This window comes from Schistocerca gregaria, chromosome 7 (genome assembly GCF_023897955.1).
Source record: "Schistocerca gregaria isolate iqSchGreg1 chromosome 7, iqSchGreg1.2, whole genome shotgun sequence".
Taxonomy (NCBI): Eukaryota; Metazoa; Arthropoda; class Insecta; order Orthoptera; family Acrididae; genus Schistocerca; species Schistocerca gregaria.
The window spans coordinates 58,689,290-58,712,552 of NC_064926.1; the positions used below are offsets into that span (position 1 = coordinate 58,689,290).

The 23,263-nt window shown below is 38.4% G+C and overlaps 1 protein-coding gene across 1 annotated transcript in view; it reads right to left on the minus strand.

Annotated features, from left to right (window-relative positions):
• LOC126282227 (phosphatidylinositol 4-phosphate 3-kinase C2 domain-containing subunit alpha) overlaps nt 1–23,263 on the minus strand; it is a 249,561-nt gene that overhangs the window by 191,759 nt on the left and 34,539 nt on the right. The window contains exons 3-6 of the mRNA XM_049981793.1: nt 11,885–12,757; nt 1,866–2,092; nt 1,678–1,786; nt 1,407–1,550 (exon numbers count right to left, since the gene is read on the minus strand). Of these exons, the coding sequence (XP_049837750.1) occupies nt 1,407–1,550; nt 1,678–1,786; nt 1,866–2,092; nt 11,885–12,757 (1,353 nt within the window). The remainder of the gene's footprint in view (nt 1–1,406; nt 1,551–1,677; nt 1,787–1,865; nt 2,093–11,884; nt 12,758–23,263) is intronic.

A 23,263-nucleotide genomic window follows, 5' to 3' on the forward strand; every position in this document is an offset into this window, starting at 1 on the left:
TAGCTCATTAGGGTGCAAACAAGCTCTCCTCTAAGCATAATGAACAAGGAAAAGTTTAAAAGTGATACACTAGAGGTCACTGTGCTCACATCACCAGAGTATGCTGCACTGCCACTGGCTACAGAAGGAAAACACAGACTCCCACATATTAGATTCTGACACCTTCCAATGTACTTTTCTCACCATGATCATCAATCTTTGCTTTTTTTCTAATTGAACATAAAGGAAAGATCTCTCAAAAATGTGTGTTTTGATATACAATTTGTGGTCACAGCCCATTGGAAAATAGTTCAATTACCTTTTACCCAGATAAAAATTTCAATTTTTGATGAGTTTTTACTTGAATTTACACAACCGTGATTTTTAAGAACTGGTGACATTCATTTCCACACTGTAAAAATTCTGTACTGTACATTTAATTTCCTCCACTTACACAGATTTTATACAATTTATACAATTAATCGCATATGCCAATTACACATGTTCTTGCTCATATCTTCAGGGTTTTAATGGTTTCCTCGATTCTGCATTTTCCTCAATATTGGACCGCACGAAAACATAAAATAGAAATTTCACTGTATTCCTAATTCTTTGCAGTCTTTTACATCCTTTTAGCAGTTTGAGAAATCTTATTTCTGCTGCCTGAATTGTTCTTGTTTGTGACATCACTCCCTTTCATAAAATAATGACACACCACAACCACCCTGATTCTGAGTAATTTTTTCTTGTTCCGTGCTCAATTTCCTTTCCAAGTACTTGAAGGTATACTGGCTCAAAGTTCAAGGGTTTTAAAGGTCTCGAATATTATTGTCAAATGCAGTTTTGCAAGCTATTCTGACATATACCAATGTTCCTGTTCTGCTGACAGAAAGAAATAGTAACAACTACCACATTATATTGAAAAATAATGTAAAATGTCACAAAAGATTAAATATTAACACACGTCAGACATGAAATGAAACAAATATACAGTTACCAGTCACAATTTGTTTCCACAAAATGTTTTGGAGGTTTAAACCTCCATAAGCAGGTGGATTCATGCGAGTTAATATGACATTTGTGTGTTGTTTTACGACTTCGGGATGAGAATAAAGGATAAGTAGTAGGGACAGTTCCCACCAGTGCAACCCAGTTGTCATACCAGTGCTCTCAGGCTTTTCTGCCTTGTTAAATCACTTACACCAACACATTTTGTAAACTCTGAAGGGAACGGAGATGGTATCTATACACACAATATTAAACCACACAGATACACCGGATAATGGAGATTTAAACTTCTGAGTCACATTGAGGAAATAAATAAATTGTGAGTGGTAACAGTAAACTTTCTTTATTCAATACTGATAATCGTCATGGTACACTTTTTTAAATTAAACACCAGAAATTCCATATTTTGCTGTACATACCATCACAAGTAAAGGTTACAGGATTTTCATCCTTTTTAGAGTGAACAACCAATTTTATGCTGGTTCTTTCTGCGTATGTACTTTCTAGAGTTGGACTAATGACTAAACCGACATTTGTATATGGATCATCACATGGAAATTCAGCTGAAAAAAAGGATAAAAAAATAGTGAACTTAAGTCCCATAAATTCACACAATTATGGACAACAGTAGACAAGTTAATAATAATGGAGGGGGACTGTACTGCAAACACATGCTGCGAGGTTACTTACATCGAAGTTTTTTAACCATATTATGGAAGGCCAATAGTTCCGAATTTTGATGTACTGTACTGCACTTTCTTACTCTGACATTTTCGTACAGTCGACTTTTTGTCTTTGTCTGAAAAATGAAAAGCACTTAAATAGAGCTAAGAATTAAATTACTTCAGAAATTTAAAAAAATTACAAACAGGAAGTACCCTTCTTTCAAGAGAGGACCTTCTCCTTTCAATTGTACTCCAGGCAGCTGAGCTACGTGGTGGCAGTGGTGGTGGTGTTGTGACTGTAGCTGGGGCCTTCTCTTTCACAACAGCTGCATATACTGGATCTGACTGAGAGCCATCACATGATGGAGCATGCATGTAGTCGAAAGGATCATAAGCGTCATAATAGCTGCCCGAACATTGTGACTCTGTATCGTCCACCGCTGCAGAAATTTAAATTACCAGTTTACATAATATTGTAAATAAAATTGAGCACACATATACATCACTTGCACTGTTTCTAAAATTATAACATGATTTAATGATTGATTAATAAGTACTCCTAGGCAACTGGTTCTCACCTTTTACATTACATGTTCTCGAATTCTCTTATCACTCTTATTATTTCTCTCTTAATATACAACTTACTGCCCATTTGTCTTTCTATTGTCCTGTGCTACCAAGTGCTGTAACATCATTATTGGTTATAAAGAAACACCTTGAGTTAAGGATCCAAGCTACCTGTCTTCATAGGCAACTACAGCAAAGCAAAGCAAATGTTTTCCTTCCATTTTTACATGTATCTTAAGTTATGAGAGGCGCAAGAAACTGAAGGAAAGAGTAACTCCCATCTATGGCATGGACAAAGCAATGAGGCACTAGCTCGGATAGGACAAGGATGTGGAAGAAAATCAGCTATGTTCATATCAAAGCAACTTCAAGAGAATTTTAGGCTCTCTAGTGAGAGTCCACCTTGCAACACCTCCCTAGTTGTCATAGGCCAAATAGAACAGAACCTTAAGCTTTCCTCTGTATAACTATTGTTCTTTACATTTTTTTCAATGATGGGCCTCTACTGCATGGTATGCAACTTTTAACTTCATTATCTGTGAAGAATCACAATTGTTATATGAAAACAAGTACTATTTGCATCACATATTATCTTATTCTGGATTTTACATAGATATGGTCTGCAGATCTGGCTACTGTGGAACAAGTCATAGTTTCCAACACTGATATATCTAGTAGTACTGTATGAAGTGTCTTGCAAGTTGAAGGCCAGCTGCAGCAAACAGAGCAGATGGTCATCTGACCAAGCAGATGCTGCTAGTGGAGGTGGAGTTACCAATCAGTTTGCTCCAAATGAGTACTTCTAATACAGTCATAGCAGACTACGAGAAAACAGAGGTGGTACTCATTTGATAAAAAGAGGGAATGAAGCAGTGTACTTTACATGATCCATATGAAAGTGTTTCCTCTGAGAATAGATTGCATGTATAATGGCAAAACTTTTCGTGTTAAGTGTGGCTTGATGGCTCAGTAAATAACAACCAGATTACAAATCCAGAGACCCGAGAGTTTTTTCCTGTCACCACTTCTTCCAACTCTGGTGTTAATTTGTTAATTTGAAAAATACTCAATTTCACTGTAGTACAGAGGCCATTCTAAATAGTAGTTTCCCCTACAGCTGGATAGATAAATCAATTAGGTCAAAAGAAAGCACTGTCTCCACACCTGCAATGTGTGTTTCACTAGGAAAATCAGTCACAGTACAAGGAACACCAATAATTTTCATGTAGACTTTGCCTCTTTATCTAAGGTTCAGAATAGGATCATGGGCTCCTGTTCAATATAAAGCATGAAATTTGAAATTCTTACCAACTGAAAAGAAAATTAAAATCTTATCTTATTAGCTGCTCTTTCTACATATTATACGAACATCTATATTCACAGACTGAAAAGTTCTGGTAGCTAGACGGCAAGTAAAAGTGTGTTTATAAAGCCGCATAACAAGTAAGACATTAATTAGTACTCAGTATTTACCGACATAGGTACATATTTTCTATGAAAAATGTCATTGTAGTCGAGTAAATATTATGGTACTAATAGCATGTAAATATCGGCTATCTACTTTAACTGAAGAGGCAGTGCCTTTTTTCCCAAATACAGAAACTTTCTTTTTAGTTTAATAGATTAAATTTAGATATTATAAGTGTGAACAGAATTAACCGTTTCATGACCAGTGTGAAGTACAGTTCTTTCATTTTTGTTTTTGCTGTTAAGTCCAACAGTGATCAGTGTTCTCACTTCTAACTTGTGCTGCCATCTTTTTATAGTGTATTAACTGTGAATTTGTCAAACTGGAGTGTAGAAGCTGCTGTTCATTTATATTGTTAATCAATGTATCAGCACTGTTTCTGAGTGAAACAGAGCAATTATTTTAATGGCAAGAGCTTTTTTTACCTTTTCTTTCTTTCTTTCTTTAAACTCTACTATTCTTTTGTGTGTGGAATGAACTGCATTATATTTATCTACTTTCACATTTACCAAGGAAACATACAGTGTCTGTATAAGCTAACTTTCAATGAAAATCACAGGTATGTTGCAGGATAAGGTAATAGGAACTATTTGTTATATTTTACGGACTATGAGAATCACTTTTTCTTCAAAAACTTGCCTTCAAAATTCATGTGTGTCTTATGCTCAAAATTAAAATAATGTTCAGTGCTCGATTTAAAATTCCTGTCAGTCTTAAAAATGGCCTTATATTCGATGCAGCAGGAAACCTATCCCTATCAGGCAACAATGGATTCAACTGGCAGCAGGAGTGCTCTGATGCGGCAAGTATGAGCAGCAAGGATTCACGAGCTTGCTAACACTTTCTCCCTCCCGCCCTGCCATCACAAAACTCAGTACACTGTCTAATCTATGATCCATCACTGCAGTCTATGGTGCCAGTGAACTGTAATTAAAAGTGATTTGTGGTATAGGTAAAAGCACAATATTTTTGTTAGTAGCTATTTCCATAACAGAAAAAATTAAAAATAAAAAGCATTCATATGATGTGAGCTACAAATTAAAAGCAATAGCATAAGCAGAAGAACATGGAAACAGCAGCTGAGTGGAATTTCAGCCTTCCGCCAACATAAAAAACCATTCGCTATTGACCGGCTATTAAAGAGGAATGGAAAAAAATGAGGAAGACTAAACATGCAAATAGAAGACTGAATGCAAAATGGCCAAATCTAGATGATGATGTATTGAAATGGATTCAAGGGCACCTTCAAAAAGCCACTGGAATAAATACAAAAATGTTTCAAATGGATGCTCATAATGTAGCGCTACAGTGGAACTTTAGAGACTTTAAGCATGAAGTTAGTTGGTGCTACAGGTTTATGTAGTTTCATGGATTTAGCATGTGAACCAAAACAAAAATCCTGGGAATTGCCACAAGATTAGGAAGAGAAAATATTACCTTTCTATCAATTTGTTATTCAACACTGATAGAAAACCAGTGTGGAACTAAGACAAATAGTGAATGTGGACGAAACTCCTCTGACATTTAAAGAGCCAAGTAACACAGCTGTTTCCATGGAAGGTGCTAAAACTGTAACTATAAAAACAAGCGAACATGAAAAAATGCACAGAACTGTTCGTAACGTGTAGGCTCTCAGTGTCAGCATCTTCATTAGTTAAAACTTCTGGGCTGAGAGGCCATGGTTGATCTGTGGAACTACTACTTCCTGACATACAATTGCCAACTGTGGGCAATATCTTCCCACATGAGTCAGCGACTGGCTGCAGGCCATGGAGGTCCAGATTATATAGAGAGCATAGTGGGCACCACCATACATCACATGGGGCCGACTGTACATCTCTCTCTGACTAACGTCATTACTCTCGACCTATTGATTGTCACATCGTTGGTGCAGAGGCGACAGCCTTATCTTGTCCAACTTTAAGCCTTCCTCTTTTCTATTAAAATTAGTGTGGTGTTTCTGAATTTATGTTCTGGCTAGCACGCTCATCTCATTAAATTTTATTTCACGATCACCGTATTTAAAACATGTTCCGCTACAGCTGATTTGTCGGTATGTCCCAGTCGACAGTGCCTTTTTTTGTTCGGTTAAGCACGTATTGACACTTCTTTTCCTTATTCCAGTATAAACCTTCCCACAGCTACACAAATTTTACACACTCCGGGAGTTGCTAAGAGGTGTCATGCGTCTTTCACTGATCTTAAACACTCACTCACCTTCTTGGTGGGTCTAAAGAGCGTATCAACTTGAAACTTGGCCAGAATTTTCCCAATACGGTCTGTAACATTGAGAATAAATGTAAGAAAAACTTTTCCAGCTGACAGTTGTTGCTGAATGTTGTCAGACACTTTCTTCTGGGATGAAGTGCTCGATTTATCTCTTTGTCAGATTACCATTTTTCTTAGAAGCCATTTGCAAATGATTAAGTCCATCTTGCAAATAAAATGGATCACAGATCTTATTAGCTCTGTCCACCAAAGTTTTAATGACACCTCTCTTCTGCCTGGGATGATGGTTCGACTCCTTATGGAGGTAATGGTTGGTATGTGTATCTTTTCCATACACTTTATGCCCTATAGAAAAGATACACATGCTGACCATTACCTCCATAAGGTTTCAAACCATCGTCCCAGGCAGAAGAGAGGTGCCATTAAAACCATGGTGGACAAAGCTAATAAGATCTGTGAGCCAGTACATTTGCAATATGAACTACATTATTTGGGAACAGCTTTTAAAAAAATGGATATGCTGTCAACAAGATAAATCAAGCACTTCATCCCAGAATAAAAGTGTCTGACAACATTCAGCAACAACTGTCAGCAGGAAAAGTTTTTCTTACATTTATTCACAATGTTACAGATCGTATTGGGAAAGTTTTGGTCAAGTTTCAAGTTGAAACAATCTTTAGACCGACCAAGAAGGTTAGTGAATGTTTAAGATTGGCAAAAGACGCACGACACCCCTTAGCAACTCGTGGGGTGTATAAAATTCATGTAGCTGTGGGAAGGTTTATATTGAAACAATGAAAAGAAGTGTCAATACCTACTTAATCGAACACAAAAGGAACTGTTGACTGGGACACACCGACAAATCAGCTGTAGCAGAATGTGTTTTTAAAGATTGTGATCACAAAATAAGATTTAATGAGAAGAGTGTGCTAGCCAGAACATCGCATTATTATGCACATATGTATAGGGAAGCTATAAAGACTCAGAAACATTACAATAATTTTAACAGAAAAGAGGAAGGCTTAAAGTTAGACAAGATATGGCAGTCGACTTTGCACCAATGATGTGACAATCAATTATCGAGAATAATGACATTAGTCAGAGAGAGATGTACTTCGGCCCCAAGTGATGTATGGTGGTGCCCTCTATGCGCTCTATACAATCGGGACCTCCATAGCCTGGCAGCCAGTCACTGACTCACCTCTGAAGATGTTGCCTGCAGTTGGCAATGAAATGTCAGGAAGAAGATGCCAGGTTTTCAGAAAGTTTCATTGTGCAAACGATTATAAGTATCTTGCATTGATGTCCGTGGAAAATTTCAAACTTCTGTAGAAAAATCGCCAATCATAGAGATTTTGCATTTGTTTAAATTTGGCATGCTTTTTTTCATTGTTTCTGCAACAGTGCTCTGGCCTGTTTTGTGTATCACGGTGGGTCACCTCCATCATTTGTTGATTTATTTGGTATAAATATCTCAATTGCTGTCAATACTATTTCTTTGAAATCAAGCCACATCTGGTCTACATTTACATTGTTATTTTGGAAGGAGTAGAGATTGTGTCTCAGGAAGGTGTCAAGTGAATTTTTATCTGCTTTTTAGAACAGGTATATTTTTTGTTTATTTTTGAAGGATTTGGGGTTACAATATTCAATCTCGCTAAGACAACCCTGTGTTCACTAATCGCTGTATCCGTTTTGATGATTGTTATTAGCTCAGGTTTATTTGCTGCTAAGAAGTCAAGTGTGTTTTCACAAACGTTTACTGTCTGCATGGGCTCATGAACTAACTGCTCAAAATAATTTTCAGAGAATGCATTTAGCACAATTTTGGATGATTATTTATGCGTACCTCTGGGTTTAAGCATGTATTTTCACTGACACATTGAGGGCAAATTAAAGTCACCAGGCTAAATGTCTGAAACTAAACTCAAGTTTTCCTTGAATCTCTCATCAATTGTATCATCTGTGTTGGGACGTCGGTAAAAGATTCAGTTATTATTTTATTCCAATTGGCAAGAATGACCTCTGCCCATACTAACTCAGAAGAACTATCAGCTTCAATTCTGCTACAAGATAAACCACTTCTAACAGCAACAAACACGCCACCGCTGACTGTGTTTACCTATTCTTTCCTAACACAGTTAGGTTCTTCACAAAAACTTCAGCTGAAATTTTCTGCAGTTTTAACCTGCTTTCAGTGCCTGTAACGATTTGAGCATCAGTGCATTCTATTAGCGCTTGGAGCTCTGGTACTTTCCCAACACAGCTACAACAGTTTACAACTGTTATACTGATGGTTCCTGTATGTTCTTCCGAAGTTCAACCTGCACCCTTTGAGACTGAAGCTCTTTTTGCATTTCCCCGAGACCCTGGAGCCTAAAAAACCACCCAGTCCACACCACACAGCCCCTGCTGTCCCATTGAACTCTGTGTGGTGCAAAGTGTACAGTTATGGAATGAATGTGGTGTCCAATGTATATATCTCACTGTTTAGAATGACTGGACTGATGCCAGAAAAATTTCTCAGAATTTCGCACTCATCAGGAGATGCATAAGGTTCAGGTTTTGACACTGACTCCAGTTCTGATAAAGACATCAATTCCCGGGCACACTTGACAGACCTGAATGAAATTAATGATAACATTAAGGTACCAGGTAATGATGATTTTGATCCAACAATAGCACATGGAGAAATGGGAATCGTGTCTCTCTTATCCAAGAGTATTGAACTTGATCCCGGAAAGAGCTATTTCCCCATTTTCTCCTAGTGTTAACACATGGAGTGAGAATACTTCTTATATTGAAAAATCTTCCAGTAAAATTAGAAGAAAGTACAGAAAATGTGGTGAATCTCTCTAGGTCTGATAATGTAATAATATATTTGCAATCTTTATTTACAAAAGATTTATTGCTATACATTTGCAATCATGTGAACTTATATGTCAAACAGGAAAGGTGTGTGGTGAGGTCAAGAAAGAAAACAAGTAAGGTAACTTCCAATTGGCAGGACATCACCATTGCTGAGGTAAAAACTTTTATGGGAATGCTTATTTTGATGGGTATACACTAGTTTCAACTCAAATTATTGGAGTATTAATCCTATCCACTGTGTACCTGTTATCTCCTCACTGATGACAAAGCATCAATACAAAAACTTGTTGAGAATCTGCATTGCAATGACAGCAGCACATGTCAAAACAGTACAACTGGGATATGATATGCTGCACAAATCCAACCTGTCATAGGTGCTCTGTCAAAGAAACTGTATGAAAGATACAAACCACCACATGTTTTGGCAGCTGACAAATGTAAAGTGGCCTTCAAGGGATGTTCAGCACTAAAACAATATATGCCAAAGAAACCAGTCAAGTATGGCTATAAAGCGTAGTGTCTAGCTGACACACAGAATAGGTACACTATAAACTTGCACACCTACACTGAAAAAAAAAAGAAAGATGATGGGTCTGAATTTTCGCTGATTAAAGATTACATGCTTACAACAATAAATTTAATGGTCGGAAGCAAAAGTTTGCTGGTATTTGCTGAGCTACAGTCTCATTGGCCTTTAAGGCTATGAAACTATTGTTCAAACAGGATGGATTTGCCAGACATGCTGAAAAAAATTAGAAAGTTAGTAGAGGAGAATCTGAATTTGCTGTTGGGTCACGCGCTACAGCTGTCAAGTGGCACGATAGCCAACCTCTACATATATTATCAAATAACAACATCCCAAAAACATCGATGCTTTGTGAATGAATAAAGATGGTAGCAGCAGTGAAGTATTCTGCTGCTTTGACTGTGGCAGAGTTTAACAAAATAATGGGAGGAATTGATAGATTTGATCAGCTGTGGGGATTGTACACTGTAGGTCATCATCCACTGAAATGGTGACAGAAACTGTTTTTCTTTCTAATAGATTTGGCAGTTGTTAATTCCTACAAGAGGCCTATATGGAAGCTTGAGAAGACAGAAACAGACTGTCTTAACTTTTTGATAGCTCATCTCCGGCTTTTCAAGTCTTAAGGAGGACAGTAGATTTCCAAACACTGAAAGATGTGTGTCTGGAGTTCCAGATGAAGTTTGTCTGCAGAAGTTGGAACCCACTTGCCCAAGAAAGGTGACACGAACAGAGGATGCAGCAGAAAGAACAAAGAAAACAAAGGAATATGTGCAGCAGCTATAATGTGCCATTATGTATAAACCATGCTTCTCCAAGTTCCATGGTACATCACCTTAGTCACCTCAAAGGACTACAACAAATTAGTACATGTGGAAGTAATATTGAAGTTGTTTTTTGTCCTTAAAAATAAGGAACAACTTTATTTTTTTATTCCTGAGTTGAGTTACTCCACAGTTAAGTGGAAACAATAGTCCCCACTAATTATGTCCTACCTTTGGGCTAATATGCAGCTTTCAAGATGTAAACTACTTTTTTATGAGTGGTTTATTAGCCTAATAAAGTGCTCATAAGAAGTTCTGTAAATATTTTAGTCATGAAAAAGTTAAACATTATTGTGGAAATTTATTGTTAATGCAGTATATAGATTGAGCTGTGATTTTTCTGACTTTTGTTAAAGCTTACCTAGGTTATTCCACATCCCTGTAGGTTCCCTTCTTTAATGGGATCTACAGAACATAAAGAATGAATGAAATCCATTTACAAGCAAACTGAATGTCCAAAATCAGTAAATGTGTACTGGGATTCCAACCTAACCCCCTATGAACAGAATATAAACAGTAAATACCAATTTGACAAAGTGACATTTTACCTTAATTATGCTGTAATTAGTAGGAAAGAATCTACACATCTTGTGTTAGACATATATATGTTGTCTAACAATTGCAGCATAAACAAGGAAAATGTCACTAATTTTATACTAGTAGTGCCCCTTAGTTGTAAGATGAATAGTCATTTCAGCTTTTTGTAAGGAAACACTTTCACTAAACAGAATTAGAGTACATTATATACACTGAAGCTCCAAAGAAACCGGTATAGGCATGCATATTCAAATACAGAGATATGTAAACATGCTGAATACAGCATCGCAGCCAGCAATGCCTATATAAAACGACAAGTGTCTGGCACCGTTGTTAGATTGGTTACTGCTGCTACAATGGCAGGTTATCGAGATTTAATTGAGTTCGAATGTCGTGTCGGCGCATGGAAAATGGGACACAGAGCATTTCTGATGTAGTGATGACATGGGGATTTTCCCGTATGACCATTTCATAAGTGTACTGTGACTATCAGGAATCTGGTAAAATATCAATCTCCGACATGACTGCAGCCGGAAAAAGATCTTGCAAGGACTGGACCAACAACAACTTAAGAAAATAGTTCAACATGACAGTACTTATCTACTTCTGCAAACTGCTGCAGATTTGAATGCTGGGCCATCAACAAGCGTCAGCGAGTGTGACATGTACGTAAGCATCCTGTCTGATCACCTGCATCCATTCATGTCCATTGTGCATTCAGACAGACTTGGGCAATTCCAGCATGACAAGGCGACACGCCACTCTCACAAAATGGCTGCAGAGTAGCTGCATAAATACTCTTCTGAGTTTAAACACTTACGCTGGCCACCAAATGCCCCAGACACTAACACTACTGAGTATATCTAGGATGCCTTGCAATGCGCTGTTCAGAAGAGATCTCAACCTCTTAGTACTCTTACAGATTTATGGACGGCTCTGCTGGATTCATGGTGTCAGTTCTTGCCAGTACTACTTAAGACATTAGTTGAGTCCATGCCACGTCATGTTGTGGCACTTCTGCATGCTCGTGGGGGCCCTACAGGTGTGCCAGTTTCTTTGGCTCTTCAGTGTACAATTGAATAAGCTATTTTAGTGTTAAATCATACTTCAACTGGACAATAGCCTGAACATATTCAGTTAAAAGAATTGCAGAAAAATTGTTCCACCAAACTTTTCTTTAATAATTTATAAACTGTAAATTATTACTTACCATTTTTTGAATCAGTGCCAGACATGTCTGTTTCAGAAGTTCTGTTGAATTCATTGTACTTGACATGAACATCACTCGATAATAATGGGTCAAATGCTTCAAGGACACTAACTCTCACTAATGTTTTGTCTACAGATTCCTCTTCCTTGCTGTCATATGACTGGAGGTCAATTAAGTTACTATTGTCTTTCTTCTCTATGACCTTCAGAACATTGAAATTTGATGAATCTCCAGTTCCTGACACACCTTTATGGACACCAGGTACTGCTTGAGAAAAAGTTCTCACTGGATCAAACACTTGCTGCACAGAGAAATCTGACTTGTTTACTATAGGAATGACTGTGTTATAAACAGGACTATCTTCAGATAATGCTGTTCTGTAGGAAAGACCAAGAAACCCTGACCTTGGCTGTAAATGGTTTTGTTGCTGAGGTGAGTGTTGCAAAGGGTGATATGAATGTATAGTATCTGCTTTAGAACCACTTTTTGGATATCCATGCAGAATGGATGGTACAAAAGGTGATGATACACTCGACGATGAAGACAGTCTCATCTGTGGAACAACACTCTGGCTACGTTCGAAGCTAGGCCGGTCGGTGTCTGACACCAGAGATTCGAGATCGAGACCGCAGCTACTTCGATCTGGAGGCGATGGGCTGCTAAATGATATCAGGTCCTGCGAATCACTCCTGTCATCCACTGAAGAGTTTGTCGTGCTGTTACGACGCTGTACTGCAGGGGGAGGCGGTGGCAATCTTGGCACTCGGGGCCGACCAGTGTTGAAGGAGCCGGGCCGGGGCCGTGACTTTATCTCTGTACATTCCATTTGCTGCACTGGCATTCCATCAGCAGTTGGTACTGTAAGTTCAGTTTCTGAAAAATCACACACAAAACAAAATAAAATTATTGCCATTTGATGAGGATCCAGAAACACATTACTGAACACTAAGTGTAACAGTAATGAAGTGAATACTAGAAAATTGTACTGGACACCAGATATCCGACAGTAAAAAATATTCAGTACTATATTAGCTTTCTTTTATTTCATCTACACCAATTTAAAAGATCTGTTTATATCATAATCTAAAAAAAATTGTATACAAACTTGTTCAGTTTTTTACCTTCTATTTTCTGTCACTGCTGATTTCTATTAATACATCTTTGATTCTATAAATTCAATATTTTCTCATCAAGATAACAACAACAAGATAATCTTTGTTTCAGTTGACCCTAACATACAGTGTATGTATCCAACAGTAAGTTCAATAAAGTATGCAGGATAAAATTTGGAAGACTTGTGATTTTATAGCAACGGTTTACCAGACCAATAGGAAATTGTTCTATTGCTCTGTTTCTTTTAATCTTAACAATACCCAGAATCTAATGCATTAAACTCAGCCTTAAGCAGAGGGAAGCTTTCAAATTTAAAGGGCAATGCAATAACAGTAAACATTTTAAGTTCTATAAAATCTGCAGGGCAACACTTAACACAGAGAAACTGCAACGTTTCCAGCAGCTAGGAAGAGAGTAAGCATGAAATGTTAGTCTCACTCCATAAAGGTAGGAAGAAAAGTTATTATATAAGAAATTATTTTAGTGAATATTAAAATACTCAGGTAAGACCTGGTAACAATGAATATATCAGAGATTTACAATTCAAGAACTAGCAGTGAGCTGAGAAAATACAAAAATAAAGACAATGTGTTGCTGAAACAGCACAATTTACACAAATGGAAGGATTGTAAATAATAAAACTGAACAGGAATAACAAGCTAACAGGGAAAATGTTCTAATACAGACAGATCTCATCAAGGAAAAGGAGAGTTTCTTAGAGTAAATTACACTTGTTCAGAACCGTTTTGAATGAAAGACACAAGCTGTCATCTCCTAAATATAGGAAACTGAAGTGTCTGTAATTATGATGAATGCCATTACCGTTACTTCACAAGCAAGCATAAGGGGCTACATTTAACAATGAAAATTGTGACTACGAAACACACAAAATCAGAGACCAATTGTGTCTAGTAATAGTAGTAGTAGTAGTAGTAGTAGTAGTAGTAGTAGTAATAATAATAATAATAATAATAATAATAATAATAATAATTAAATGGTTTTAAATAAATACTGAGTATTACTACATACAAGTGGACAAATTTTAAGAAAGCTACAATGCATTTACGGCCTCCAAATACTTTTAAAAATAGCTGCTAATACTGTAGGGTGGGAAAATATTCTCAAAATATTGAGTCGAGGTATGGTATATCGACAAGATACCTGAAATGTTGCTTTGAAAGTGACTATCAGTTTATGGTAATATCTTCCAACGCAAAAAGTTATGTAACAACTGGATGGTCTACGCACATTGAACTATGAGAAAATTTCATCACTGTTATCCTCTTTCCATCCACCACACTGAACACCACTGGCATCTGTGAACTTTGTGTACCCTGTATAAGGTCATAAATTATTTAAATACTTCATATTCCATTGGACACTTATCACATTATACATCAGTATAAGACACAATGAAACTGAATGTTCCAAAATTAGCAGCAATAATGAAATATATTTTTTAATATTTTACACAAAAGGCCTGTTTTGGCTAATTGCCAATGTTAAGTGATGTCTAGCTGGAAGGGATGACCATATTACATTTATAGCATATTTTTCTGTCATGTCTTTGTAAGTACAATACTTTTTATAGTAACAAAATGTAAAAAAAAGTATGTTTTTGTCAGTAAAGAACTGTCAACATTGAACTGTCAAAAAAATCTGATAATAACTTATATTTTCATGTTTCAAACAATGGAAACTCCAGGTAGGAATATGAACAATATAAGAAAAGATAAATTGCTACATACCATAAAGAAGACAAGTCAAGTTGCAGACAGGCACAATTAAAAGACACTCACATATAGCTTCTGGCCACAGTTTTGATCTCTCTCTCTCTCTCTCTCTCTCTCTCTCTCTCTCTCACACACACACACACACACACACACACACACACACACGCACGCACACTGGGAGAAACACAGCTCAATATACATTTGAAAGATGCATGAACAAATTACGAAACTTAAAACATATTGTTACATTAAAAACAAAGGTTCCAAGACTTAGCAAGCAGGAAAGCGCCGGTAGACAGGCACAATAAAACAACACACACACACACACACACACACACACACACACACACACACACACACTCACACACACACACACATTTAAAGGCAAAGAGTTTGGGCAGAGATGTCAGTCGAGGTGGAAGTGCAGAGGCAAAGATTCTGTTGAATGACAGGTGAGGTATGAGTGGTGGCAACTTGAAATTAGCAGAGATTGAGGCCTGGTGGATAACGAGAAAAGAGGATATATTGAAGGGCAAGCTCCCATCTCCGGAGTTCGGATAGGCTGGTGTTGGTGGGAAGTATCCAGATAACCCGGACGGTGTAACACTGTGCCAAGATGTGCTGGCCGTGCACCAAGGCATGTTTAGCCACAGGGTGATCCTCATTACCAACAAACACTGTCTGCCTGTGTCCATTCATGCGAATGGACAGTTTGTTGCTGGTCATTCCCACATAAAAAGTGTCACAGTGTAGGCAGGTCAGTTGGTAAATCACGTGGGTGTTTTCACACGTGGCTCTGCCTCTGATCGTGTACACCTTACAGGTTACAGGACTGGAGTAGGTGGTGGTGGGAGGGTTTTGTTTTTAATATATTTTTCCCATGTGGAAGTTTCTTTTTATTTTATTTACATCAAAGCATTTTGTTACATGCATTGCTTTGGCAGCTGCAAGTAAGAAATAATAAGTTAACTACACGGTAAATATAATATACTACTTTCTGAAGGAACTGGTTTATAATGGTCAACTAATGGTTCAAATGGCTCTGAGCACTATGGGACTTAACTTCTGAGGTCATCAGTCCCCTAGAACTTAGCACTAGTTAAACCTAACTAACCTAAGGACATAGCACACATCCATGCCAGAGGCAGGATTCAAACCTGCGACCGCAGTGGTCACGCTGTTCCAGATTGTAGTGCCTAGAAACACTCGGCCACCCCGGCCGGTATCAACTAATGAAGAACATATTTTATGAAGGAAGTGGTGAATGATATTTCAAAGTAGCAAAATGGTGAGGTGTCGAATAGAAAACTTCTAGTTAATGTGACAGCTTAAATATGTAATATGCAGGAAACAGACAACCTCTTGTCACCAAAATTGTCAAATATCATGCAATGAATTCCAACAGTGAACAACATTTACATTATAATATGGTGCATTATGCCACAAAGATGGAATATTAACAGTGAGACAGATTTTGGAGAGAGGAATCAAAATATCTGAAATGAATAACAGTGATAATAGTCAATATATGTAACTCAACAGATTAAAAAAAAAATCATGAAGTGGCAGCAGGAAAACCACACATATATAAAAGATAGTTATACTTATGCAAGCCCCTCCAAGCTGCCTCCTTCTTAAGCAGAAGGATTGAAGGGGAAGGAAGAAGGATGAAGAAAGAGGACTGGAAAGGTTTAGGAAAAGTGGTAGAATTTGGAGAAGTCACGCAGAATTGCAGGTCAGGGAAGGCTTACTGGATGGGTTTAGAAGGAAAGACTGATTGTTGGGAACTGCATCAGATGGTATTTGAAAACCTGAGAGCTTACAGGTGGAAGATAGGGTAATATGCAAAAACACAAAAAAGTGATAAAACATTCTGCACAAGTTAATAAGAGTGAGAAGCTAAGCACGTTGCATGTAACAGTGAAAAATAGACAGGTCAGAACATGAAGGATGTAGAAAACTAAAACAGAGTGAAGAAAGTAGTAGTTACTGTGAAGAAATGCTGTAATGGAAGAAATTAATGTTAATTAAGACCACGTGTGTGGCGAGAACCAAGGAGGTGTTGAGGCACTAGTTCCCACCTGCGGACCTCTGAGAAAATGGTATCTGCGGAAGAGTCCAGATGGCACATGTAGTGAATCAGGCACTGAGATGACGACTCATGTTGTTGACCATGCTCTGTGACAGGATATTTTGTGTTGCCACTAAACACCCTCTGCCTACACCCATTCATCCTACCTGCTAACTTGGTGGTAGTCATGCCGATGTAAAAAGCCAAACAGTGTTTACATAACAGCTGATATACAACATGGATCAATTAACAGCACATGTTTTGCCAGTTACAATGCTGGTATAGGTGGTGGTAGGAGGGTGCATGGGGCAAGTCTTGCAACAGGGGCAGTCACATGGGTAACTTTTGGTGAGGATGAGATCATCATCGAGGAAAGTGGTATGGGATTCAGAATAGGACCTTGCAAAATTTAATTGGGAGAAGGTATTTAGGGGTTCTAGGGATTTTGACTGGTCAGCCTCACTGTGAGTCCATATGGCAAAAATGTCATCAATGTATCTAAACCAAACCAGGGACTGAAGGGTTATGGCTCCCAGGAAAGCCCCTCCAAGCGAGCCATGAAAAGGTTACTGCAGGAAGTAGCCATCTTGGTTCCCATGGCCTTACCCTTCTCCAAAATGTACCACATTTCCTAAACTTCTCCAGTCCTCTTCCTTCCCTCTCAACCCTTTTGCTGGAAGGAGGAGCCACTGGCTCTGAAAGCTTAACCTCCTTTCACATGTGTGTTTTTCTGCCACTGTTTGGTGAGAGACTTTTTTATGTACGCAATTACATTATATTGTCAAAAATTGATTATTTCCGTTATTATATTAGCCCTGTGGCCATCATTGCTTCTTATGTTACCCTCTTGTCAGTTGTCATCTGTCTTGTTCAAATTGTCATTGTTTTCTACCTCATGTACTAGGCTGTTTGTTTGTTTATCTGTATCACCACGATTAATCAATGCTTTGCCCCTAAATCTTTTCTAGTAGTGATTTCTGTGCACTTAGATGGGTCCATTATAACTTATGAATTTACATATAGCAATTTGTTTACAGTTCACTACACTGAATGGCCTTCTCCCACTCTTCTTTTTTCGCCAATTTATTCAGAAATCTGACAACTATTTTCTTTCCTACCCTCCACTTACCTTGTTTATACGCAATTCTTTTACGTTTCTGTGTATTTTTTTTTTCCAAAGTGCTCTGACTTACTGCCATCTCCTAGATTACTTTATTTGCCAAGGAAAGTAGTTTACATTTTCTTCTATGACTTTCTCTTTCTGTTTACTCAGTTTTTAAAATTTTGTCTCTTTTAATGACTTTGCTTGTTGATTTTTTCTTTTCCAATCTTTTTTCGTACCATATAGACCACTTTTATGGTGGGAAATTCTCGCCCACTCATTAACTCTTGTTAAAAAGAGGCTGTTATTATTTTTGTACCAATTTTTCTAATTTTTTCCTTGCTTTTCTTCCATTTTCTATCTTTTCTACCCTCTGCTTGTATTTTTTGCCACTCTCACCATTTCTAACACTCAAAACTCTCCTCTCTTGCCATGATGACTTATCACATATTACATCAATTTTTTTTAAGCACACTTTTGCACTATTAAAACTGAGATCCCACATATTGTTTCTTGATCCTGCTTGTGTATTGGAGACACTCCCAAAGGCCTAACATTGAAAGTTCCTGTTTTTAGATGTAATCCTACTCTACATCATGCACTTTTACAGTTTCAAATATCGGGTTATTTTAAATGATGGAATCATTTTCAAAAATTTATATGTATTCAAGTACAAATCCAAAATGAGTAAGCTTTATACCAATGAAAAGAAGAAGTTTCAATTTATTTGGTTCGTGGTGATTGTTTCGAAAGCGGCCCATATAGTTCATGTGGCAATATGCTCGTCATTCCATTTCAATGTCAGTTGTGAGTGATATGGTGACCTGTGGGGCAGAGTTCACAAAAAGAGTGTCACAAATTGCAGTGCAGCGGGCATTTCATACCAAATTCAGTATTCAACCACCAACTCGCAAAAGCATTAGCTGTTGGTTTAAACAATTTAAATAGAGTGGGAGTATGTGCAAAGGAAAAAGCACAGGCTGACCACATGTGTCAGAGGATGATGTCCGACAAATTCAAGAAAGTTGTGTGTGCAGTCTAAGTACGTCTACCAGCATAACCAGTTAAGAACTTGGAATATCCCAACCGACTGTATGGAAAGTTCTGTGATGGCGTTTGCTGTACAAGCCCTACCAATTACAAATCGTGCATGCTCTCAACCCCAATGACAAACATAAGCGTCTCGCATTTTCTGGTTATGAGCTAGCAAAGATAGAGGATAATGCATTTCTACAGAGTGTAATTTTTAGCAATGAAGTGACATTCCACCTTAGTGGAAAAGTCAACAGACACAATGTTCACATATGGGGTTTGGAAAATCCACATTCACCACTGCAAGGAAGAGACTCACTGAAGATCAACATGTTCTGTGGCGTATCCTGTACAAAGGTTGATGGACCATTTTTCTTTGCGGGAATCACGTAACTGGAAATGTTGGAACAATGGCTGTTCCCTCAAATTATGGAAGATGACCAGGACTTCATTTCCAAATAGGATGGAGCTCCAACCCATTGGCACCATGATGTATGAGGCTTTTTGAATGACTCCCTACCTCAGCACTGGATCACTTGCTGGGGACCTGTGGACCTTGCTTTGCAGTTCTGGCTATCGAGATCTCCTGATCTCACACCCTCTGACTATTTCTTATGGGGTTACATGAAGGAAGATGTTTACATAGAGCCTCTAACAACCACTATGAACGATCTGCGAAACCGAATCACTGCTGCCGTGCACTCAGTAACAGCAGATACACTTTTACGTGGGTGGGAAGAATTTGGCTACTGCGTCAATGTTTGCCATGCAGCCAATGGTGGCCACATTGAACATTTACAACATTTATCACATTTCTAATTATTAAATAATTATTAAAACTAATTAACTACAAATTATTGAATTGATATCAAACATTTTGAAAAAAATTTGAAACCTCTGTTCATTGGTATAAATCTTGTTCATTTTGGATTTGTACTTCAATAAATACGAAGTTTTGAAAATGGGTCCATCATTTAGAATTAGCCCTGTACAACAATGTCTTACGCTTACCCAGCTAATCTGTGACTTGTATGTCTTGCCTGCCAATTTCCATTCCACCACACTTATCTCTTCTTACAAAATCCTGCAGTTATCTGCCCCCTCATGTTTCCTTGGATGGTACCAACCATCAAACCAGCTTCAGACTGTAATAATATGCCATACTTCACATCAAAAAGCTATCCCACCTTCTCCTAAACCACCTGAACACTGGTATTTCCTTTCCTTTCCCGTCCCTCTGCAGCTCCCTAAAAAGGTACACCATCAACCACCACTTCACTCCTACAAACTGAGCTTGGCCAACCTACTTAACATCCCACAGCCTTCATCACTGCCTTCCAGACTAATGATAACTCAATCACAAGAATAAGTCACAACAGTATAGTGTTCTCAACCTTTCATCTAAAGCATGATCCCTCCATCAGTATTCTCCAAGGAGCTTGCTTTCAGCCCTACACCTGCATTTAATCATACTTCTTGGTGAAAGACATACTTTTCTCCACATGTACTGTCACCTGGGAACACCACTTTGCAAACCCAACCCCAAAATCTTTCCAACAGAAAACCTGCCCTGCCCTGAACAGTTATGACCTCAGTCCCAACATGATCCGCCATCACTACCTCAAAACCACCTATTCCAAGAATTCCTCACATCCAGTACTGCTTCACAACCCTTCCTCAGGTCCTAGTCATGGCCCTACCCTGTCCTCTGCGTTCCCTAAAGGCTGATGAATCCATTAATATCTTCCCAGCAGATGGAGTATGTTAATGAAGGTCTACACCAGCTGTCTGATAACTCTACATACAGCATCTGTCATCAAGATACCATCCCCTGTGATTCAAGATGACTGCAGTCACTCCTTAAAATATCAGGTTGCTTGTAAGGACTAATATCTCAACCCCTATAACTTCTTTCCCACCGAAACCTCACACCCCCACCTTCTACCTTCTTCCTAAGATCCACAAACCTTTTCATCCTGGCTGTCCTAAAGCTGATGGCAATAAGGCACCCACTGAACACATATCCGTCTTAGCTGATCAGCATCTGCAATCCATAGTACAAAGACTTCCTGTTTTGTATTAAAGGCACCAATGACTTCCTAGATCATCTGAAAGCCATGCCTGTCCACTTCCACCACACACCTTGCTTGTCACCACTGATGCCACCTCCCTCTATACCAACTTTCCTCACAAACATGGATGGGCTACTGCTGAACATTTCCTCAGTCAGCAGCCACAAATTCCAAATCTTGACACCCTTCCTGCTCACCTTAATCAGCTTTATACTTGCCGACAACTACTTCACCTTCGAGGGGCAGACATATAAACAGATAAAGGGTACAGCCATGGGAACCAGGATGGCTTCTTCCTATGCCAACCTTTTCATGGCTTGCTTGGAGGGGACTTTCCTGGGATCCAAGAGCCTTCAACTCCTGGTTTGGTTTAGATACATTTCTCCCAATGAAATTTCACATGGTCCTATTCCAAATCCCGTTCCACTTTCCTTGATATTGATCTCATCCTTACCGAAGGCCAGCTACACACTTCTTACCACATTAAACCTACTAACAAACAACAGTATCTCCATTTTGAAAGTGCTATCCTTTCCATGTCAAACGTTCCCTGCCATGCAGCCTTGGCATTCAAGGCAAATGTATTTGTTCGAATGCATACTCTTTACAGCAATACACCGTCGTTCTCACCTCAGCCTTCACTGGATGTAATTACCCTACCAGAATAGTTCAAAAGCAGATTGCTCAGGCCATCACATCCAATCTTGGTACTGCTGATACCTCCAAAAAACAACTATGGAGCACGCCACTTGTCACTCCATATTATCCTAATCTTGAATGTATTAATCAGCTACTTCGACAAGGCTTCGACTTCCTAAAATCGTGCTCAGAAATGAGATATATTCTGTCTGAGATTTTGCCCACCACACCTAGAACAGCTTTTCTTCATCCTGCCAATTTCCGCAATATTCTTGTCACACCTTACGCTCCATCTGCACCCATCTCCCTACCATATGGCTCCTACCCCTGTGACCAACTCTGCTGCACAATTTGCCCCATGCACCCTCCAGCCAACACCTATACCAGCACTGTAACTGATAAAACATACATCAAAGGGTAAGCCACCTGTGATTTTTATTTATTTATTTATTAGTCATCCGTCTTCCAACTGGTCTGATGCGGCCTGCCATGAATTCCTCTCGTGTGCCAACCTCTTCATCTCAGAGTAGCACTTGCAACTTACATCCTCAATTATTTGCTGGATGTTTTCCAATCCCCGTCTTCCTCTACAGTTTTTGCCCTCTACAGCTCCCTCTACTACCATGGAAGTCATTCCCTGATGTCTTAACAGATGTCCTATCATACTGTTCCTTCTCTTTGTCAGTGGTTTCCACATATTCCTTTCCTCACTGATTCTTTGCAGAACCTCCTCATTCCTTAACTAATAAGTTAACCTAATTTTCAACATTCGTCTGTAGCACCATATCTCAAATGCTTCGATTGTCTTCTGTCCTGGCTTTCCCACAGTCCACGTTTCACTCTCACGCAATGTTATGCTCCAAATGTACATTCTCAGAAATTTCTTCCTCAAACCAAAGACTACGTTTGATACTAACTGATTTCTCTTGGCCAGGAATGCTCTTGTTGCCAGTGCTAGTCTGTATTTGATGTCCTTCCTGTTCAGTCTGTCACTGGTTATTTTACTACCTAGCAAAATTCCTTAACGTCATCTACTCTGTGGCCATCAATCCTGATTTTAAGTTTCTTGCTGTTCTCATTTCTGCTACTTCTCATTATTTCATCTTTCTTCGATTTACTTTCAATCCATATGCTGCACTCATTAGACTGTTCAGTCCATTCAGGAGATCATTTCACCTTGAATTTTAATTCCACTCCTGAACCTTTCTTTGATTTCCATCATTACTTGTTCGATGTACAGATTGAACAATAGGGGCAAAAGACTACATACCTTTTAATCTGAGAACTTCGTTCTTGGTCATCCACTCTTATTATTACCTCTTGGCTCTTGTGCATATTGTATATTACACATCTCTCACTACAGGTTACCCCTATTTTTCTCAGAATTTCGAACACCTTGCACCATTTTACACTGTCAAATGCTTTTTCTAGACCGACAAATCCTATGAGGTGCATCTTTATTTTTATTTAGTCTTGCTTCTGTTATCAATCCCAAAGTCACAATTGCCTCTCTGGTGCTCTTACTTTTCCTAAAGCCAAACTGATCATCTTCTAAACACGTCCTCAATTTTCTTTTCCATTCTTCTGTAAATTATTCTTGCAAGTAACTTTGATGCA